General features: G+C 34.0%; 1 protein-coding gene across 2 annotated transcripts in view; it reads right to left on the bottom strand.

Annotated features, from left to right (window-relative positions):
- LOC115878099 overlaps positions 1 to 2175 on the bottom strand; it is a 42755-nt gene extending 40580 nt beyond the window's left edge. For both annotated transcript variants that reach the window (XM_030894473.1, XM_030894464.1), the window contains exon 1: positions 1823 to 2175. In XM_030894473.1, the coding sequence (XP_030750333.1) occupies positions 1823 to 1992 (170 nt within the window). In that variant the 5' untranslated portion in view covers positions 1993 to 2175. The remainder of the gene's footprint in view (positions 1 to 1822) is intronic.
- Between the last annotated feature and the right edge of the window lie 19761 nt (positions 2176 to 21936).

A 21936-nucleotide genomic window follows, 5' to 3' on the forward strand; every position in this document is an offset into this window, starting at 1 on the left:
TTAATCGTCACGTCCTAAATTTTTGTAAATAAAATCTCAAATTCATACTCACTGTTCATTCGCGCCGTTTGGATGAGGTTAAATACTCGTATATTATGCTATTTACTGTTTAGGCTTATTTTTATTACGTTTATTTATTACGGTATACGTTTATTTAATACATAAAAATATTATCTAATAAAGGGTTTTGTTATCTTTATTATATTTCTTTGATTTTATTGTGTTATTTAAATACTTAACAATTCTTACTTATTCTTTATACGATTTATCACTTTTTATTTATTTTTATACTACTTATTCCTCTATAACAATCGTCACAAAATTTTAATTTTTGAAATCAAAAATCCATTAAATATTTGGCGAAAATTTAAATCTATTAATAATAATTGTTATAATTAAGTACCTATTTTAAAATTATAAATTTCAATGATAGTTAATAATTCGTAATAGCATTAATCTCTCACTTACAGTTTGTTCAAAATATTTTATACGTAAGCAATAAAGTTCTAATGTAAAAATTATTGATCCTTAATAAAAAAAAATGCTGCGTCAGAAAGCTGCTAATAAATTTGTCAAAAATTCAGTACATACGTTGTATGGAAACCAATGGCGATATCTAAGTGCTAAGAGTAAGTTATCTATTTCTGAAAATACGTCAGAAAGTTATTCAAAAAAGTAGAAAGCATCTCTAAAAAATATACTTAACGAACTTTTTTCTGAAAACTCAGAGCGTAGAGCTTTAAAAAGTAAAGATTAATATGTAAGAGGCAAATCATGAATTCATCAGAAAGAAATGTAGAAGTGTTATTAGATAATTATTTTTATATATTTTATAATTATTGTATATCAGTCAAAAACTAAATGGATTAATAATAAAGCTAAAATAGTTTAATTTTGGTGCTCGTTGAAAAAAGTTTAATAAGTTTTCTATAGTTTATTAACAATTTTAACAAGTATTTACTTATTCATATCAAATACAGGAGCATTTTTGAATTTAATAAAAATAGGTAAATTAAGGGTAAGAGAAAAAACTGACGAAGTCACAAAAACGACTTACTGAGGAAACGATGATTTAATATTGCCAAATACCAATGTTAAAGATATAAGAGTTTGTTACTCTATGCATTATTATTTGGACATCGTTTGTTATATTCAATTACAATTTAACATGTGTTTGGGACTTGATATTCTCAACATTCTGAACAAATTAAGATGATTAGCCAAAAATTTCATTAAATGGACATCGTCGTTTTTTTCTTATTACCCATCAAATTACCTCTAATTTTAGTTCAACAATAAAGTAGTACAATGTTTGGTATTTTCTAAAAGTAAAATGTCCAGGTAAAAAACAAAATTTTGAAATTCTAATAGTTATTGTATTTTCCATATTTAATTTTTTTTTTTCATATTTAAGATATTTATGATTTTTTTTAGTTTTAGTTAAAAAGCATAATTTATTGATAGTATGGCAACATAGGTGGTAGATTATATTTACAAGAAAGAAAATCCAAAAAAGATCGAGTAGTTCTCAAAAATTAAACGAAAAATATTATTTTTGGAAATTTTTAAAGTATAAATAAATATTACTGGATTATTTTGGACTTATTTGAAAAACATTAAAGAGAAACTATATGTTTCTGTTATTCTTTTTTTATTTCTACAGCTTCTGTGAATACCAAACAAAATAAATTTTGACTAGTTTTTTGGAGGATTGTCCACATACCGAGAATTGTATAAACCATAAAAAATTCTGAAAAACTTAAAATCATCCTTTTTGTAATATAAAGCTAAATATCTTCAACGCACTGTACTGTTAACTAACCTGCCAGAATTTAGCTTCTCCCACAACGATCCTTCTTCATTTCTTCCCAACGAATCGTCCCTTTCATCTGAACCTTTAATTCTCGAAATATCTCCGTCATCTGGGTCGCCCTTCACTGCACTTAAGTTATTCAATAAACCGATAACGATCAACACTATTAAATAATTCATTATTTATGAGGCGCTAAGGTCACAACCGAGCTATCACCACCGAAAAAAGTGTAAAGGAAGAATTATTTAATTTTCAAAATATTTTGCTCGCCGATGACATTAAGATAGTGTAATGATTTCGTGAGCGGCAAGAGATGGCGAAGAAGTAAAGAAAGTTAAGTTTCTCGGTGAAATGAATCCGAACAAAACGAAGATCGTGAGTTTAAATGTGTAACGCTCTCTCCCTTCCTAGCTGGTCCGAATCCAATTTGGCTTGCGGTCTTCTTTTCAAGTCAACTGCGACGACATTAGCAATGAACTTGTAGTTTTTCTTTTGCCGGGTGTTAAAATTGCATATTTTGAGCATATTCGGTATACCCTTGCTGTACACGAAAAAAGAAATAGTTTGGACAAACTGCAGCAAACATAATCAGTTTGTTTTTTTTTCTCGCAGGGGAAGTTTTTCCATCGGCAAAAAAATAAACCACAAAGATAATTATTTATAATTCCGAAATTCTTTTAATATCAATATGGTTATTATGACGATATGTTTTTACATTTCATTCAGCTGATGGCTCACCTTCTAGTAGGTTATTTTTAGCCGACCATACCAACAGGTATATTAGGCTTTTAAGATCGGCAAAAAAAAAGTTTTTTTAATTTCACTCAAAATGAGTTATTTGGGTCATAAATGACCTGAATACAAAATATTTCATGGTGTCTGTCTGCCTGTCTGTCTGTCCCTCTGTCCGTCTATCCGTCTGTCTGTAACACTATAACTCAAAAACCGCTGAACCGATTTTAAGCAAATTTGGCATAAAAATACTGTGGCATCCCAGAATCTGGGCATTAGCTTTTGGTAGGGTTGGGGGGCCGGTAAGGGGGTATGAGAGGGGGTTAAAAATTTAAAAAAATCGTAACTCCAAAATTACAGTAGCTAGCGAAAGGCGGTTTTCAATTTAAGATTAGGAATAATATTTGCTACAAAATTTGTAATAACATCAAAATCAGTCAAAGTCGCAGTTTTTGAGATAAAAAAAATTGGAAAAATGCCTTTACTTTGAAACTAAAAGAACTGTCTTCCAACTTTTTATTAACATATTTTAGCATGGACGGGGCATTTTTATTAACATATTTAGCAGAGATTAGCATTTATTAACATATTTTGCACATACGTGCTTCCCGACGCCAATTTTTTAACTTAATATATTATAGGAATTATATTAATTTACACTCACCGGCAACGCCCTAACTCAAAATTGGCATTTTAAAATGATGTATTTTACAGTTTAATATATTTTTTTCTAGTGGACCGATTTTGATTAATTTTTAAGCAGTATTTTGCTAAATTATTTGACTTTTTAGTATATCCTTCTAAATTAAACGAAGGTAAAACTAAGACTAAAAAAAATGTTAATATTTTGGTGAAAGTTTGAAACACCCTATGGAATATATAAGACATCAAGGAATTTAAAAACCATTTTATCAGTTAGGTAAATTCTTCGTAGAAGTTTCTGAGGGCCTACGACCAAGAAAAATCAAAGATCTTCCTGGATTTAAGTAGGAACAATCTTCGGATTGTCACGGGGTTTTTAACAGGACACTGTCTCCTCAATGAACATCTCAGTAGATTGAAACTAAGAAGAAACGGCGAATGCAGATTCTGTGGGGAAAATGGGGGAAAAACCAGAACACCTCATAACTGAGTGCGCCCAGACGACAACCATTCGTATCATGATCTTTGGTACGACTTATATTGGAGATGGAGAACTACCCTCTGTGAAACCGTCCCAGATACTGGCTTTTGTCAAAGCCATGGGACTGTATGATGAGTTATAACTCAAGAAAGGGGGGCACGATAGATCTGTAAGATCGTAGTGATTAACCCCCCCCCCCCCCCCCTCCCACTCATTCTAAATTCTAAAATTCTAGGTAAATTCTTTCGCGATGGTTTGTTTTATGGTTTACCTCAATAGCTTTATTTTTATTGGATATATTCGCTTTTGATGAAGACACTAAGATTTTTTCGTAATTTTTACAGTAAAAGTATGCCTTCGCTTTTTGTCCTAGGCAACAGAACTAGTAAGTTGTGGTCCCGAAGCAGGCCTTCTTGATAAAAGATTTGCTTCGTTTAATGTTTTTTTTCTTAGGTGCAATTTATTACAAACTTGAAAAACTCTCAAATAGCGCCGACGCAGTGGATCGACCAAATGAAATTTGCTGGACATTCAGCAATTATGCAAAATGTCTAACTTCAGACATTTTTTTTAATAAATGTGTTCTAAAATTTTCGAATTTGTAAGAAGAATACCTGAAGGAAGGAAGATATGGCAGATTAAGGGAATGGTTAAAATAATTACATTTTTCATACAAAATCAGCAATTTAAAAAACTTATTTACATTCAAAACTAATTCACAAATTTCAAATAATCGTATTTTTAAAACGATACTCTTTTATTTGCCAGCATTCAATAATACAGCGACCGCGACATTAACAATGATATTGAAAATTTCCTTTTATTCGGTCACGGTACAACGCCTTACAGTTATGGATTATTTCTTTTAGAAAGTAAATATAGATGGATAAACGATATAGGTATTGTTGTGTAAGTTACAGATCAATAAATCCTAGAAACTACCGTTACTAGTTACTAGTGCTTTATATGACTTAATTCAATTTTAAAATCTTGTAACGTTTACGTTAAGTATTAATATATTCCTAATAACATAATATATTTTGGTATACGTCGATATATTGAGATATAGATTTGAAAGCCATTCGAAAATAGTAACTATGTTACTATTTTAAGTTTTTTTTTTAATTTTAGTAAAAAGTACACTATGTTACTATATTATTACTCCAAAAATAATGCAGTGTTTATTAGAAATTCCGTCTCATGCAGATAGCAATTTAGGCAAGAAGCTTCTACGTCCCACTAGACAAGTCGCATACCCAACAACGTTGCCGTTTGCTGTCACCTTATTTTATGAACGGTTTTAAGAACGGCGGAAAATAAAGCCTAGATATCTCAAGGCCTAGATAGCTATAGGCCAAATTTGCAAGAGCAGCTGTGGATCCATTGGTAAGGCCTTGTAAGGATTATAAGATATCCCTTGATAAGGAATGAGAGATCTCAGGATCGTGTCCGAACCCAAACCAAACTTTTTATTTTTAGCCGACCATACCAATAGGTATGGTAGGCTATTAAGATCGGTAAAAAAAAATTAATTTCACTCAAAATGAGTTATTTGGGTCACAAATGACCTAAATACAAAATATTTTAATGGTGTCTGTCCGTCTGTCTGTAACACGATAACTCAAAAAACCGCTAAACCGATTTTAACCAAATTTGGCACAAAAATACTGTGACACTTTAGAATCTAGCCATTAGTTTTTGGTGGGGGTGGGGGGTTGGTAAGGGGGTATCGGAGGGGGTTAAAATTTTTAAAAAATCGTAACTCCAAAATTACAGTAGCTATCGAAACGCGGTTTTCAATTTAAAATTAGGAATAATATTTGCAACAAAATTTGTAATAACATCAAAAGTCGCAGTTTTTGAAATAAAAAAAAATGCCTTTACTTTTAAATTAAAAGAACTGCCTACCAACTTTTTATTAACATATTTTAATATGGGCGGCTATACGTGCCTCCCGGCTCCAATTTTTTTTATTTATTTACAGTTGTCGGCAATAGCAATGAAAATAAGCCGTAGGCGTGTTTTAATTGCGTTGGTTAGTCTTTGGGGTAAGTCTTTTTTTGTTAAGATTACACGCGAAATACCCGACCAGTATCGCTTATGCACGTGCAGAACTGCAAATTTAAGGGACAACAAGCGGCAACATTGTTGGGTATGCGAGTTGACTCGTGGGATGTAGAAGCTAGTATTTAGGCGTTATAGAAAAGCTTATTCAGGTAAGCTCATCAATGCTCAGACAGTCAGGCGCCACTTTGGGTGCTTATGGGCCCAAAAGTATCGTCGAGTCTCGTCTGGGAATGCCTAGGTGAACTGGGAGCTCTGGCACAAAGGAACATAATTAAATTATCCTAGCCCGGCACGGCCACAGGCAACGAAAAAGCCAATAAGCTAGGCAAAGATTATCGGCATCCTATGTCCAGTGCCAGTACTGGAAATACCCAAATGTATGGCCCGTAGTGCACTAAAACTCTGAATCAGTGAAAAGCAGAAGATCCACTGGAGAAACAGACAGGGGCACAGGCACTGCAAGGCCTTTATCAAAGGACCTAGCTTTAAAACAGCAAAAGAACTGCTAATGCTAAGCGGGAATAAAGTGCGGATTACGACATGCCTCATAGGACAGGACACATAGCTGTCAAGTGTTCTGAACAAGCTCAACCTGTATCAAGGAAGTCTTTGCTGCAAATTCTGCGATAAAGATCCTGAAACAGCGAGCACATAATATGTCACTGCGAGGCTCTGGATCGCAAACGACACTTTTTATTTGGAAAAGCTAGGCTAGAACTGGAGGAACTATACTCCCGTTCTATCAAGGACCTGCACAAGTTAGTGCAGGGCACAGGGATAGGAGAACGGATGCAGATATAGAAAGGGGACAAACACAATAGGCCTCACAGGTCGCAGTGTTTTCGGATGAGGTCGGCCCTTTGTTATTAGAAATAAAATCTCCGATATCAGTCATACCAATTTCATGGCACGAATGGTTGTCGTATCAGCGCATTCAGTGATGAGGTGTTCTGGTGTTTCCATATTCTCCCCACAGAATTCGCCTTTTTTTTAGATGACTGATCCAAGGCAGATGAGACTGATCCACAAGCAGACATAAATTAACTCATTATTAGTTTCATACCGAGGGGCACAATGAATGTAAAATCAATTTCATCTTAAATTTTGATTATTTACGTTTTTTTGTAACCTACATATGAGTAAAAGGCAAAATAAAATTAACTTACTTTTAGAGGATGTTCGATTTTCTATTCCCTTTTTATTGTTGCATTATTTTTCAACTGTAAACAAGGAAGTGTTTATAGACGTAACGTATTTAATAGTGCCGTCCTATTATGTAAACTTTGAAACAACTTACGCTAACAATAAATGTATCCTTGGCGGTATCTAAAGCATTATCGAAAGCGTTCCCATTATTATTATAAGATGTATATATCTCGATCTTGACAAGAGATAGATGGACCTGATTTACGATCGCAATTAAACATTCCAAGGCATAGGGAAGTATGCTTAAGGTTAATAATAAATTTCATCGACAATTTAATACATGCAGATAGTAATCGGCTATTACAGGAGATCGCAGTCACAAATCCTGAAAAGCCTAACTGTACTCTAATTGAAATAATCCATTTTTGTTGGCGAGCAGAAGAAACCTTAAATTTATCGATTCCTTTCCTTTGCAAGAGGAAGTAATGCGTTATGTGTACAGATTGAACTATGGTATCCGCTAATATTAGCAATTACATACACAATTTAATATCGCATCAATTTATCTAATGACTTATTAACTTTGAATTTTGTATCAGTTCATTTCAAATTAAAATTAACTTTTAAAAATTTGGAAAAATGTATGTATAAGAATTAAGACACTACAAAACCCGATGTAGACTTTTTTTGCAACAAATCGGATTTTTCTTACTATTGACTTATCGAATAAAAATATGTGGATTATGGATACAGTATGCTCAATAACAAAATAAATTGTTGACATGACAAAACATTATCAAGTCGCATTTTAAAGATGTATTACTGTGTGCAACTATTAAAAAATGCCAAGACTTCCAAAAATTAATCAATTCTTCGACAAAGTTTCTAAACCACGTATATTTATTAACCGATTCTAGTGATGAGCATATGCAAGACGAAGAACAAGACTCGCTTGGTCTTGGTCTTGGTCTTGCAGGGTCCAGTCTTGGTCTTGGTCTTGCTGCAAGACCCTTGCAGATCTTGCATTTTTTTATAGATTTTTACTAAAGGCACTTTTACATAGAAAATCTTTAAATAAATAGTATTTTAAGTAACTCCATGCAAATTAAAATTTTTGAAGAAAGAAGTAATATGTATAGAGTTAGGAATTATGTATCATGAGTTATAACTCAAGAAAGAGAGGAGACAATATATATTTATGGTCGCTGTGATTAACCCCCCTTCCGCTCATTCTAAATTCTACAACACTGTGATTTTAGAATAGAATAAAATTTTATTAAAGGTAAATTCTGAACCGTTTCACAATTGCATATATCTACTACTAGCGTGTACCAGCGACTTCGTTCGTGTCGAATTAATCATTTGTAATGGTGATAATAAAGCAAAGCAAGAATTTCCATTAACATACAAACTGGATAAAATTTTCTCACATTTATGTCATTATTATGATATTATTATATAACTTGGTAATATTTGAGGGCTGGATTCATCTCGCTGGAATTTGACTTTCGAAAAATCCGTTTGCTAAAAATAAGCTTTTTACGTCAAGCAGTTTAAGCAGAATCGTGGTTAAGAAATTACCCAACTTTTTGGAACACCCTGTATGATTTTTTAAAAAATTTCAAAATATGTAAAAAAACCAAATAAATTATGCTTGTCCAAGCGTTTTCCCGAAAGACTAACCGTTTCTTAAATAACAAATATTGTAATACCGTATGGTCGAGAAAAAACGGCGTCAGCGATGGCTATGGAATGAAGATCGCTGTCATTTTACATGTAATTTATTTGGGAAATGTCATTGATGTTCATTTCCCAGCCAACTGGACGCCGTTTTTTTTTTGATTATACGGTATTTGAGGGGCGTTTTCACCCTCTTGGAATTTGAGATTCGAGAAACCACTCCTTATCGAACCTCTACACCCCACAGTCAATCCGTTTACCAAAAATCAGCTTTAAACGTCAAGCAGTTTAAGCAGAATCGTGATTAATCAATGGTCATATTTTATGAAACACCCTGTATAAATTTATAAAAAGTCTTAAAATATGTAAAGCAACAAAATAAAATATACGTGTTTAAGAGTTTTCCTGAAAAACTCACAGGATTTTAAATAAAAAATATTTTAATATTTGAGGGATAGTTTCACCCCCTTAGAATTTGAGTTTCGAAAAATGCCTTCTTATCGAACCTCTACACCCTAAAGTCAATCTGTTTTCCAAAAATCAACTTTTTACGTCAAGCGCTTTAAGCAGGATCGTGATTAATCAATGACCAGATTTTTCGAAACACCCTGTATACATTTTTAAAAAATCTTAAAATATGTAAAAAAAATAAAATAAAATATACGTGTTTAAGCGTTTTTTCGGAAACTTGACCGTTTTTTAAATAAAAAATATTGTAATATTTGAGGGGTGGTTTGTGCTCTTGGAACTGGAATTTCGAAAAATCCTTTCTTATCGAACCTCTACACCCTAGAATCAACCTGTATGCCAAAATTGAGCTTCTTACGTTGAGTGGTTTGAGCAGGATCGTGATTAATCAGTATGTCAGTCACTTAAGGATTTTATATATTAGTATAGATTTGTCAAAAACCCTTCAAGACATTAAATTAATTTACAAAAAGTTACGCGCGATCAATAAAGGATATTATCAAATAATGAATATCTTTAAACTCTACTGACTCATTTTTCAATAAAAAATCGAAAACAATAAGTTATAGTGATATTTTTACATTCAATAGCGCCTTATGACCTTAACCGTAGAAATATGTATTAAAATCAACCTATTTATATAGAATTTTATAACTTTCAGCTTTTTATACCTGTTTTAGTATATACGGATTGTTTTGTTCAAACATTTGTAATCACATAAATAGTAAGATAAAAAAAACTTTCCCACTACAAAATTTCCGTTTCCAGACTCCAGATCTTAACTGAAAAAAATTATCGTTTGAAGAATTTAATTAGTCTAGCATAATTATTCACAATTATTATTGATAAATGATATCCTACTTACCGCTGAGATTTTTGACACTGGTCGTCAGAATTTTTTAACACTGGTTCTTTGGTCATATACCTATAAAATACCATTTTGTAATAATGTCTCCTGTAAAAAGACGTGCCGCGTATCATCAATTAAGAGAATTTGAGTTAAGATATTAGGTCTGTAAGAGCCTGGAATATTATTTTCGGAAGTTGGAAAAAGGATTGGCAGGAATGCTACAATAGTGATGCGATGTTGGACAGGGTCATCTGTATATCGTCCCATACACGTCGCAGGAGAACTGGGGCTTTAAGAAGAAGCAGTGATCGCGAAGAAAAGCTCCTAAGACTAAATTGCTTCAGACCATGCAGCGTAAACGGACATGAGTCGGGGGTAACTACGGGTCAACTGATATCCACAAGATCGATTTATTCAAGAATTAGATCCTATGGGCTATACCGATGTCATCTACGAATGGTATTACTATTAACCAATAGACACAGAGAGCTACGTCAAGAGCGGGCTCACTGGAATCAGAAGTAGAATCTGGTGGCTTTTCAGTGACGTTTTTGTTTATGGGTTCACGTGGGCGTTGTAGTGATGGTTGTAGAAGAATTCGACCTAACCATGCTATCACAACCTAACCATGCCTCGAAGAGTTAGGGAATATCAAAAGTTACATGGAGGTACAACTCACAATTGAATTGTTAAGAATACCTTCTAATAAATTTGTTTGGAAATATCATCGATTTTATTATTCATTTTTATCCTCACTAGTTTGTAAAAGATTAACAAAATATATTTACATTTACCATTTGTTATAATATGTCACACAATATATTTATTGTGGATGTATTTTGAAATGTTAAACATACCTATATATCTAATAGCTTTAGTTTGTATTTTGACTATTAATACAATAATTAGGCATTTAAAAATAACATCTGTAATTATTATTTACACATTATGTAATTATTATTATTACATTATTATCACACATTTGTTATAATATGTCACACAATATATTTATTGTGGATGTATTTTGAAATGTTAAACATACCTATATATCTAATAGCTTTAGTTTGTATTTTGACTATTAATACAATAATTAGGCATTTAAAAATAACATCTGTAATTATTTGAAGAAACTTTCTAACACGCTGAAGTGAAACTTCTTTATGCGCGATGGGAGTAAAAATTCAAGGCCGCGACACACGAGCTAGCGTTACGCGAAGCCTCACGCAAAGGTCGCTAAGCGTCACAAAAATGATTGTTGTGATTGATTAAACATCAACAAAAAAGTCGTTTACCGCATATAGTGGTACGTACACATTGGCGCGCTGCGCCGCGAACGCACGGATTCGCTTCTATCGGTACGTGTTTCCAAGTTGCGCGCGCTCCGCGCGCAAACAGCTAGCGGCGAACCATCTCCAGTCGGTTTTTCGACGCTCCGCTTTGTTTGTTCTTTGTTCAATTAGGACGGCCGGTGAAGACACCGCGCGCATTCCGCGCGCATTTATCAGTGACTATTAGTATTTTCTTTGAATTCCCTTTTTTGTGTTTTTCTTTGAATATTGTTTATTAATGGAGTGTTTAAAGAAGTCGCACTACTCATGATTAAAATTGCGTAGTTCTTCTCGGACGATAGAGATATGATTAACGACTAGACGAATGTTTGCGGGATTTCTATGGATCGCGGGATGTTCGTTAAAACAATAAGCCCGTGGTTACATTGGATGCGTGTCCGTGCGTTTCTTTGGTCGTACGTGCACGGACGTGCATGCAGCAAAAAACAAACAAATGTTATCTACGCAGGCGGTTACATTGCATCGGAGTTTGCGCGTCCGTGCACGTACGTCAATTTCCGTTGGTCGGATGAAAACAAACTGGTTTGTTTTTTAATACGTGCACGTCCGAGCGTTCAAATTTTTCTTCTCTGATCCCAATACATTCCCGAAAAATTTGAATATTTTTGAATTCTAGGTTGAATTTTTTTTGGGATATATTAATGTTGATGGAGACATCCTAAAATATTCAAAACCGACCGGTTGCTGTTTTAATTCACGAATTGTTTTACATATTCATTGTCTTCTCCTCTTCTTGCATATATGCTAAAATTGCTGGAAATTATTTTCAAGTGTGTAAAACGGCCGCTAGAGGACGCAACTGCTATGGAAAATAAGAAAATAGAATTTTTGCAGAATTTTGCCTAGATAATGGATACTATAAATAATAGCTTCATAATCTTCAGTAAATTTTGGATTTTTTTTGTTTGAACCATTTTCCCCTTGCTAAAATAAAGTGGTGGGGGAAGTTTAGATCTGTCTATATTTAAATATTAATAACTCCGGACTGGATGATCAGAATCCAACAAACGAGGGCTCGTTTAAAAAGCGTTTCTTACTCTATATTATACCATAAAACAATAATAATAAGGTTTTGAACGTAGACGCTAGGGGGCGCTTTCTTACAATTTAACAAACATAGCGTCTCGTTTTTTCGAAAAAATTAAATACGATAGTATATGTAATTTTAGCTGATAGTAAAGAGTAGAAAAAGCTTGAAAAGTTAGCGAAAACCGCTTCTTGATATCTTCTTTCAAACCGCTTCTTGATATCTTCTTTCAAACCGAAGATATTATAATAAATACCAAAAAATAAGTGCTGAATTACCTTATTTTTACAACACGGTATCAGTAGCCCTCTTGATTATGCCCATTCTAACAAAAAAATCAAATAGAAACAGTTAGTTTATTTTAAAATCGACAATATACCAGGATACCATAATACCAGATGCATTAATATCTAATAATTAAGATATTAATAAGAGTGAACAAGAAAGGATTCCTCAGTGAAGTCATGGTAGGCTTTGGAAAAGAGTTGCTTTTGACATAATAGTTTAAACGTCAAATTGTTATTAGATCAACATTTTGATAGTTTGCTAGAATGCCTTTATTATTTGAAGTAGTTGAAGTTGTTGGTATTTTGAAAAAGCAATCAAAAGATAAAAAACGCTACTAAGATTATCAAAATGTTGATCTAATATCAATTTGACGTTTATACTATTACGTCAAAAGCAACTTTTTTCCAAAGCCTACCATGACTTCACTGAATCATCGTTTCTTGTTCACTGTTATTAATATCTTAATTATTAGATATTAATTACATGGGAAAATGGTTCCAACAAAAAAAATCCAAAATTTACTGAAGATTATGAAGCTATTATTTATAGTACCTATTACCTAGGCAAAATTCTGTAAAAATTCTATTTTCTTATTTTCCATAGCAGTTGCGTCCTCTAGCGGCCGTTCTACAAACTTGAAAATAATTTCCAGCAATTTCTCATAGCCCCTTTAGTTTGTGAAATTTTTTTCCGTAGGCCCTACGGCTAATACTTTCCGAGATACAGCCGAGAGCTATTCTTAGTGGGACACCCGGTACATTTTTTGGCATTGTACAGTATTGAACCTTTAACTAGTTCTGAGCTCGGGGTTGGCAGATAAAGATCGTGCTCCGCATTCCTAAATGGATAGTTATGAGATGGCCTTTCGGGAATAGCAGATATGTGCAATAGCAGATATGTATCAATGGCGAAAGAATCGTCCGATTTGATGGATCTTTGTAGCGTCGTAACTCGGGCCCTATGTAAACTAGGGGGCTGAAACGCGGAATGTAGACGAGACTCGAAGAGTCACATCTTTTCATGATATTTTGACGACGTTTTGTGCACTACGAAACCACATCATCAATGAATCAAATCAAAAAATTGTCCCATTTAAATGAAATTTGGTATGTCGATATATTTGACCAAGGCCAACTTGACCGTATACGACACGTGTCTTTGTGTCAATTAGTTTTGACGTAAGAAAAGTCAAAAGTTGATGTCGTCCGATCGCGACCATATTTGAAGGGTAGGCAATGTGAAGCGACGGTGCACACGGTCCCACCCTGCAAAGTTGGATATGACGCGACGTTTCATTTACACCTTCATCAGGGTGGGACTAAAAATTTGACATTGAAAAAAAAATGTGGGACGATTTAGGCATAATTGGGAACGGGCTACAGGTTGACGCCCTCGACGTTTCGAATTGATGCCTCTAAATGGAGAAAATCATTTTTTTTTTAATTTATTTTAAATAAATAAAAAAAATGATTTTGTCCATTTAAAGGATTTTTCTTAATTATGAGTCGATTGGAACGGGATAGGATTGGAACCAACACGGCACGTGGATAGAGGTATCACAATGGAATCCTTAGATGGACAGACGGACAGACAGACAGGCGGAAATAAGATTAATTTTCACTTCAAATATGCGCACGTAGTGCACACACAATTTTTTTTATGAACATCCGGTATAATAGTTAATATATTATCTATTAAAAAACTAGAGCGTAAGAGATAGAGCTAAGTTCTTTTGGATAGTCCCATTTATTGATAGGTGTAGAAAATATTTAAAAATTTTATAAAAAATACAAAATTAGTTGGTCCCCGAAAAATTCTTTAGATTTCTATCTACTTAAATTCTGCTCTAAAAAATTATTAAATGAACCGACTGCGTTAAAAACCCTGTATATACAGTATTCCATCCAAAATCTATTTTTCAATTCTTTGAAACATCAACTGCCAGTATGTTTCACCGATAAAATTTACTTTCTCAAACAGAAAACGATAATTATAAAAAATATAATATGAATTTAATAATACAATAAAATTTGTAAAAGTAAGCAATCTCAAGATGACGGATATCTTAAGTATAGACCTTGCAACTGTATCCATTATCGATACATATTGAACAGGTTGAAAGCAAGATCGAATTCAAAATGGAAAGTATAAATAAAACAAATTCAAAAACCATTAGTGAAACGCCCGCAAAATGCATGGCATCAGTTTAAACCATAAAATTAATAATAGTTCTTAGCGCACAATTTACTCGGTGTCTCTTATAAATTAGTAATGTGGAAAAAATGGCCTAGAATACGAAAAAAGGTTCCACTACGGTTTACTGATTTAAAAGTAACGAGATGTTCAATGTTTCACGACAGAATTGCGGATAGGTACGAAAAGATTTTCGTTTCCGTATAAGTGCCTATTTCGGTAGTTATCAAGAAATGACGTTCAAAATAGAATAAAGAGGTTCAGGTGTTGCTAAGATCATTGATTTCTAATATTTACAGGGTGGCCCATTAGCGCGAGGAAGTCGAATATCGTCGTCACAGTCGTCGTCGTAGTCCAAAGCTGCGTCCCCATTGCTCATGATCCTGCCCGCGCTCTTGCTTCTGATTGTGCTTGCGTTGCTTGCGCTTCCTGTTTGTTGTGTTTCTCAAGATCTTCAGGTTCGCAAGCAACGGCGTCCACATTGTAATGTAGTGCTTGCGTTCGTGCTGTTCGGACATGGATGATACCGCGAAGTATTTTAATAGCGGTTGCTAGTGCGATCATTATTGAAAACGAAGGAGACAAAGAAAAAAAAAACGCGGTGTTGATCTATCTATTAATTTCAAGTAAAAAGTCAGCACAGTGAAAGGAAACTTCTACGCGATTTACAAACAGAAAGAATGTTTTTTAATAATTTTTATCGCATGTCCGCTACTGATTTTGAAAGACTTATTAATTTAGTTGGCGCCCGTTAGAAAGATAAAATACAATTTTCAGGAAGTGTATTCCTGTTAAAGGAAACATTATAATATAATACATTATAATATATATATATATATATATATATATATATATATATATATATATATATATATATATATATATATATATATATATATATATATATATATATATATATATATATATATATATATATATATATATATATATATATATATATATATATGTATGCTATATATATATATATATATATATATATATATATATCTATATATATATATATATATATATATATATATATATATATATATATATATATATATATATATATATGCGAGCATACTTTACGGCGCCGCCGGTTTGAAGCGCTCGAGCTGTTTGCGTTGTTTGTTTAGTTTTTGGTTTGGTTTAATTCATAGGATTCGGTATTTACTGCAGTATGATGATACTACCATGGTTTTCCTTATTTTTTTTGTTCAGAATTACAAATTTGTGTTTAGTTCTTGGTATATTAAATACACCTTTAATAAAATATACGTTTAATAAAATATAACTCTATATTTATATTGCCTACTTATCTTAATCTGTTCTTTGAGAACTTTATTTATATTTTGGCATACGCCTGGTACTATTTTTGAAATGCTTTACTTGAAAACACTGAATAAATAAGCCAAACTGGTATGTGAGTCTCCAATAGCAAGCAATCTTAATGTTATGTTAATGCATGTGACTATGTACTATATGACATTAAGCAAGGTTAATGTTATAATGTTTCCTTTAACAGGAATACACTTCCTGAAAATTGTATTTTATCTTTCTAACGGGCGCCAACTAAATTAATAAGTCTTTCAAAATCAGTAGCGGACATGCGATAAAAATTATTAAAAAACATTCTCTCTGTTTGTAAATCGCGTAGAAGTTTCCTTTCACTGTGCTGGGATTTACTCTTGAAATTAATAGATATCCAACACCGCGTTTTTTTTCTTTGTCTCCTTCGTTTTTCAATAATGATCGCACTAGCAACCGCTATTAAAAATACTTCGGTATCATCCATGTCCGAACAGCACGAACGCAAGCACTACATTACAATGTGGACGCCGTTGCTTGCGAACCGGAAGATCTTGAGAAACACAACAAACAGGAAGCGCAAGCAACGCAAGCACAATCAGAAGCAAGAGCGCGGGCAGGATCATGAGCAATGGGGACGCAGCTTTGGACTACGACGACGACTGTGACGACGATATTCGACTTCCTCGCGCTAATGGGCCACCCTGTAAATAAGAGCTAGAAATCAATGATCTTAGCAACACCTGAACCTCTTTATTCTATTTTTGAACGTCATTTCTTGATAACTACCGAAATAGGCACTTATACGGAAACGAAAAATTTTCGTACCTATCCGCAATTCTGTCGTGAAACATTGAACATCTCGTTACTTTTAAATCAGTAAACCCAAAGTGAGTGGAACCTTTTTTATTCTAGGCCATTTTTTCCACATTACTAATTTATACGAGACACCGAGTAAATTGTGCGCCAAGAACTATTATTAATTTTTATGGTTTAAACTGATGCCATGCATTTTGCGGGCGTTTCACTAATGGTTTTTAATTTGTTTTATTTATACTTTCCATTTTGAATTCGATCTTGCTTTCAACCTGTTCAATATGTATCGATAATGGATACAGTTGCAAGGTCTATACCCCTAAGATATCAAATCATCTTGAGATTGCTTACTTTTACAAATTTTATTGTATTATTAAATTCATACATTATATTTTTATAATTATCGTTTTCTGTTTGAGAAAGTAAATTTTATCGATTGAGAAACATACTGGCAGTTGATGTTTCAAAAGAATTGAAAAATAGATTTTAAGGATGGAATACTGTATACAGGGGTTTTAACGCAGTCGGTTCATTTAATAATTTTTAGAGCAGAATTTAAGTAGATAGAAATCTAAAGAATTTTTCGAGGGACCAACTAATTTTTCGTATTTTTTATAAAATTTTTAAAAATATTTTCTACACCTATCAATAAATGGGACTATCCAAAAGAAGCTCTATCTCTATCTACGCTCTAGTTTTTTAATAGATAATATATTAACTATTATACCGGATGTTCATAAAAAAATTGTGTGTGCACTACGTGCTATTTGAAGTGAAAATTAATCTTATTTCCGCCTGTCTGTCTGTCCGTCTGTCCATCCTAAGGTTCCATTGTGATACCTCTATCCACGTGCCGTGTTGGTTCCAATCCTATCCCGTTCCAATCGACTCATAATTAAGAAAATCCTTTAAATGGACAAAATCATTTTTTATTTATTTAAAATAAATTAAAAAAAATGATTTTCTCCATTTAGAGGCATCAATTCGAGAAACGTCGAGGGCGTCAACCCTGCCCGTTCCCAATATATGCCTAAATCGTCCCACATTTTTTTTCAATGTCAAATTCTTTAGTCCCACCCTGATGAAGGTGTCAAATGAAACGTCGCGTCATATCCAACTTTGCAGGGTGGGACCCTGACCTCTGTCGCTCATTATTGCCTACCCTTCCAAATATGGTCATGCCGATCGGACGACATCAACTTTTGACTTTTTCTTACATCCAAACTACATTGACACAAAGACACGTGTCGTATATACATTTGGTCCAGTTGGCTTGGTCAAATGTATCGACATACCAAATTTCATTTAAATGGGACGAATTTTTGATTTATCTCATTGTTGATGATGGGGTTTCGTAGTGCAACAAAACGTCGTCAAAATATCATGAAGAGATGTGACTCTTCGAGTCTCGTCTACATTCCGCGTTTCAGCCTAGTTTACATAGGGCCCGAGTTACGACGCTACAAAGATCCATCAAATCGGACGATTCTTTCGCCATTGATACATATCTGCTATTGCACATTAATCTGCTATTCCGAAAGCGCCATCTCATAACTATCCATTTAGGAAGGCTGGTTTAATGCTCAACCCGGAGCTCATCGAAAGCCAGCCTTCAATACTGTGCAATGCCAAAAATATTACCGAAATGTCCCACTAAGAATAGCTCTCGGCTGTATCTCGAGAATTAGCCGTAGGGGCCTGGGAAAAAATTCTCACAAAAACCAAAGGGGCTATGAGAAATTGCTGGAAATTATTTTTCAAGATTAATGGGAGCGGCCGCTAGAGGACGCAGACTGCTATGGAAAACGATGAAGTGATAGAAATTTACAAATTTTACCCCCTATAGGTAATGGGTACTATAAATAATAGCTTCATAATCTTCAGATAAATACTGGATTTTTTTGTTTGGAACCATTTTTCCCATGCTTGATTAATATCTAATAGGTAAAGGAATATTAATAACAAGTGAACAGAAAACAATGATTCAGGTGAAGTCATGGTAGGCTTTTGGAAGGAAAAAAGTTGCTTTTGACGTAATAGTATAAACGTCCAAATTGATAGTAGATCAACATTTTGATAATCTTAGTAGCGTTTTTTATCTTTTGATTTAGCACTTCAAAAATACCAACTTAACTTCAACTTCGCTTTAAATAAAAAAAGGCATTCTTAGCAAACTATCAAAATGTTGATCTAATAACAATTTGACGTTTAAACTATCTATATGGCAACTCAACTCTTAAAAAAGCAAACCGACTTCACTGAGAAGATCTTTCTTGTTCCTCTTATTAATATCCGCCCAATTATTACGCAGATATTAAGCGCATCTATTATATGGTATCCTGGTATATCGTCGATTTTAAAATAAACTAACAAACTAACTGTAAATATAAATAAAGTTATCCAAACCAAACCAAACCAAACAGATTAAGATAAGTAGGCAATATAAATATAGAGTTATATTTTATTAAACGTATATTTTATTAAAGGTGTATTTAATATACCAAGAACTAAACACAAATTTGTAATTCTGAACAAAAAAAATAAGGAAAACCATGGTAGTATCATCATACTGCGGTAAATACCGAAGATCCTATGAATTAAACCAAACCAAAAAACTAAACAAACAACGCAAACAGCTCGAGGGCGCTTCAAACCGGCGGCGCCGTAATTCTTGTCACTCCTGAACAAAAAAATAAGGAAAACCATATGTATATATCATATATATATATATATATATATAACTATATATATATATATATATATATATATATATATATATATATAATATATATTATATATATATATATATATACGGCTACTAATATAAGCTATGCCTACATATATGCTATATATATATATATATAACACTTAATAACATATATATATATATATATATATATATATATATATATATATATATATATATATATATATTTCAAAGTTGGACACTAGCGAGGTGTGGTAAGTACAAAGCAGTACTAGAGCAGTATGGTAAAGTACACTCAAATTATTCTTCTTTTTTTAACTTTCAAACCTTTTGGCTTCGTTTTCCTTTGCAGATATCAGCGCCTCCATATATATTCCCGGACTGCTTTCCCAGCTCTCATTTGACTTAAGCATCGTTGGAACCAAGTTGGTGTAAGTTAGTTTCTCTGTATTTAGACTCTCCATTAATTTATTTCTTTCATAGGTCCACCTTTTGCATTCCAGGATTGTGTGCTCTGCTGTGTCGTTATCGTGGTCACCGTAGATGCATTTTTTGGACTATCGGTAAGTTTCATTTTATATAAGTAATTCTTGAAGCATCCGTGTCTGATAAACATTGTGTCATAGCGTAGGTAACTTCTCCATGGCTCCGGTCTATCCAGTTTCTTATATGTGGTATAAGTTGTCTTGTCCACTGCGCTTTCCCGTCTACATTGTGTTTCCATCTGTCGCTCCATGTGTTCAGTATTTTTCCCGGTTATACTCTCGATCTATCCGGACACGCCTTTCTCTGCATCCTCTCTTGTATTAGAAGATCTATCGGTATCATGCATCTAATTACTTCTGCCGCATCTGCTGATATAGTGCGGTACCCTCGACATATTCGCAGCGCCAATCGCCTTTGAACTGCCCTTAACCTTTCCTATTCTTCTTCACTTCAACGGCCCTTTCCCAGACCTCCGGAAGCATACAGAATGGTAGACGTCTGCACGGCGGCCAACATTCTGCGCTTGGTTTCCCCCATAATGGACCAGTTCGGCATAAGTTTTGATAGCAGTATACATTGCCTCTCTGCCTTCGCTGCAACCGTGCGTATGTGCTGAGTAAAGTTACCTCCAGCCTGAAACGTTACTCCCAGGTATTTTACTGCGCTTTTAAGCACAATGACTTTGTCCTTTATTAAAATGCCTCGGCCTGGCAATTTGCGGCCTCCTACGAGTGCAACACATTCTGTTTTTTGAGGGGCAATTTCCAATCCCACCTCCTCCATCCAGCAACATACCTGGGACGTTGCCTGTTCTGCTATCGCAATTATTTCCTCCGCGCTTCTAGTCCTAATAATTAAAGCAATGTCATCAGCGTAGGCCAGTACTTCAGTTCCATAGGGGAATTGAAGCCTGAGAAGTCCGTCATAGAGAATATTCCAGAGAAGCGGACCTAGTATGGATCCCTGGGGCACGCCTTTTGTCATTTCCATGGCACAGTCTGCCACCAGAATCGATCGATCACTTAAATAACTCTTGATGCCTTCAATTAAATACTGACTAACATTCCAATATGACGTGAGTTCATTTATTATTACTTTCCAGGATGCTGTGTTGAAAGCATTTTTAACATCTAATGTTATAAGCAGCATCATGTCCCTGTTTGTCAAGCTAATGTCCTTCAGATTTTTAATCATTTTTGTAACCTTACTAAGTGGATCTACTGTACTCATTCCTTTTCTAAAACCAAACTGTCTCTTATTCAAACCTCCTTTTTGTTCTATTTCTTCTTCCAATTTTGTCTTTAGGGTCATTTCCAGAAGTTTACCCATAGAATCCAATAAGCATATAGGTCGGTATGAAGATTTATCAGCTTCCTTTTTTGGCTTTTCCACAAGTACTAATTGTGCACATTTCCATATTTGTGGGAAGTTAGCAGCCTTGATGAGGTCATTAAAGAGGTTGGAGATAATTTTGGGTTGTTCCTCGGCCAAGATTTGGACAACCTCGACCGGTATGCCATCCGGTCCCGGTGCCTTGCCTCGTTTAAGATTTCGTGCTGAATTTTGTATGTCTTCATCAGTAATTAGGGGGAAGTGATCATAATGTACCTTGGTCCATTTAATACTCTCGCTTTTGGGAAACAACCTCTGCGCTTCTTGCAGCTGCGTCTTTTTATGAATCGCACGTCTGACCTTTATTTTCTTGGTTACGATCTTGTATGCCTGTCCCCAGATGTCCTCTTCCAAATTGTCTAACATGTCTCTCCATAACTGCTCTTTTGATTTTAGAATCTTCTTCTTAAGGGTACTGCGCGCTATACGGTACTCTGTTTCGGCTTCATTTGAATTCGTCTGGGATAATTCATTTCTGTGCGATCTGGTAA

The sequence above is a fragment of the Sitophilus oryzae genome, unplaced genomic scaffold, assembly GCF_002938485.1.
Source record: "Sitophilus oryzae breed Bouriz unplaced genomic scaffold, Soryzae_2.0 scaffold_1062_pilon_pilon, whole genome shotgun sequence".
Taxonomy (NCBI): domain Eukaryota; kingdom Metazoa; phylum Arthropoda; class Insecta; order Coleoptera; family Curculionidae; genus Sitophilus; species Sitophilus oryzae.